Genomic DNA, 1444 nt, shown 5'->3' on the forward strand with positions numbered 1-1444 from the left:
TAAAACGTACATCCTCATAGCAAACAGCTCCTTTGGGAATCCTTTCTACAACTTAGTCTTAAACAAATGCAGGCCTGCTTCCTCAAAGGATCTTCGAAACAATGCTTCAGATCTTGTCACACAGCTTTTCTCTCTTGAAAAAAGGCTACGAAATCTTGATATGTCAAAGGCCCTATGGAGTCTCTCCTCTCCCTTGCTCTCACCACCAGGGCAGCTCTAGGAACTGTCCTCAAACTGATGCTGGCCTGTGCTTTGGTCCTCAACCTGTTGCAACTTTTCTTACTGGGTTGGTGCATTGGCGACTTGGATCCACTTTACATTTCCAAAGCACCAGATAGCTGAAGGGTATCTGGGCATCGTCTATTATTGTTCCCGAGAAAACAATTGCGAATGATGAATATGACTGTCAATTCCGTGGCACCGCTGGGTTTTCTTCCTCCTGAGTAATGCGCACATGATCTCTATCCTTCAGATGGTAGATTATCTCTTGATGCAGCTTCTAAAAGATTCCCATGTACTTACCTAGACCCGCCATTGTCATGGCCTATGAAACGCCTACCACGGGCCTGGAGGAACAGCCTATGGCTGCTCCTGGCAAGAGCTCCAAAGTCTCATCATGGATGTTTATGGCAATGGTGAAGACTCTGCTGAAGTAAAAGTTGCGGCTGAAAAACTTGGTGTAAGTATCAACTTTCATCAAGGAAGAGATCATGCAGACACCTCTCTTCATAGCTATAAGGTTTTCATCAATCCGATCATCAGTGATGTTGTGTGCACAACTATTGCAAAAGCACTTGCAATGGGAAAAATAGTGGTCTGTGCAGACCATCCTTCAAACGAGTTTTTCCGTTCATTTCCCAACTGTCTAATGTATAGAACGCCACATGAGTTTGTTGAGAAAGTGAACCAGGCCATGGCTGTAGATCCAGTACCTCTTTCTGCAGAGCAGCTCTATCTTTTGTCCTGGGAGGCAACAACAGATAGGTTCATCCAGATGCTGAGCTAGATCAGGTTCCAAAGAAGGATATACTAGTGGTTTATGTGCTTCAGAAGAAGACAATGACACTGTCAATGTCATTGCCAAATTTGTCTGAACTTATCGATAACGGGCTTGCCTTTGCTCATTTCTATGCATCTGGTAATGAGGATGCACGGTTAATATTAGGTGTCTTGCTTGGAACAATGAACTATACTTCACAACATAGCAAAGAGATTCATCTTCCCCCTCCAGCTGTGGAGAGCCCGGTGTATGGCTGGTAGCAATTTTCAGCACTTTCTTCACTGCCTCCTTGCATTGAAAGATCCTGTAGAATATGAGACGGCTCTGATACCATAATAAAACTTCAAATAGAGGAAGACAAAGATGGAACAAGCACAAATTAGGAGCTCAATGTCAACTTCTCCTCCATTATTCTCCAACCATTCCTCCAATAGTCTACTCTCA

General features: G+C 43.8%; 1 protein-coding gene across 1 annotated transcript; it reads left to right on the forward strand.

Moving 5' to 3' along the window:
• The first annotated feature begins 616 nt into the window (after positions 1–616).
• On the forward strand, positions 617–1006 carry LOC148016721 (digalactosyldiacylglycerol synthase 1, chloroplastic-like). The gene has a single exon (XM_087663917.1). It carries the CDS (start codon positions 617–619, stop codon positions 1004–1006), a length of 390 nt encoding a protein of 129 aa, XP_087520043.1.
• Positions 1007–1444: the final 438 nt, after the last annotated feature.

The sequence above is a fragment of the Lygodium microphyllum genome, chromosome 23, assembly GCF_053477565.2.
Source record: "Lygodium microphyllum isolate KBCC chromosome 23, Lygodium_microphyllum_v1.1.10, whole genome shotgun sequence".
Taxonomy (NCBI): domain Eukaryota; kingdom Viridiplantae; phylum Streptophyta; class Polypodiopsida; order Schizaeales; family Lygodiaceae; genus Lygodium; species Lygodium microphyllum.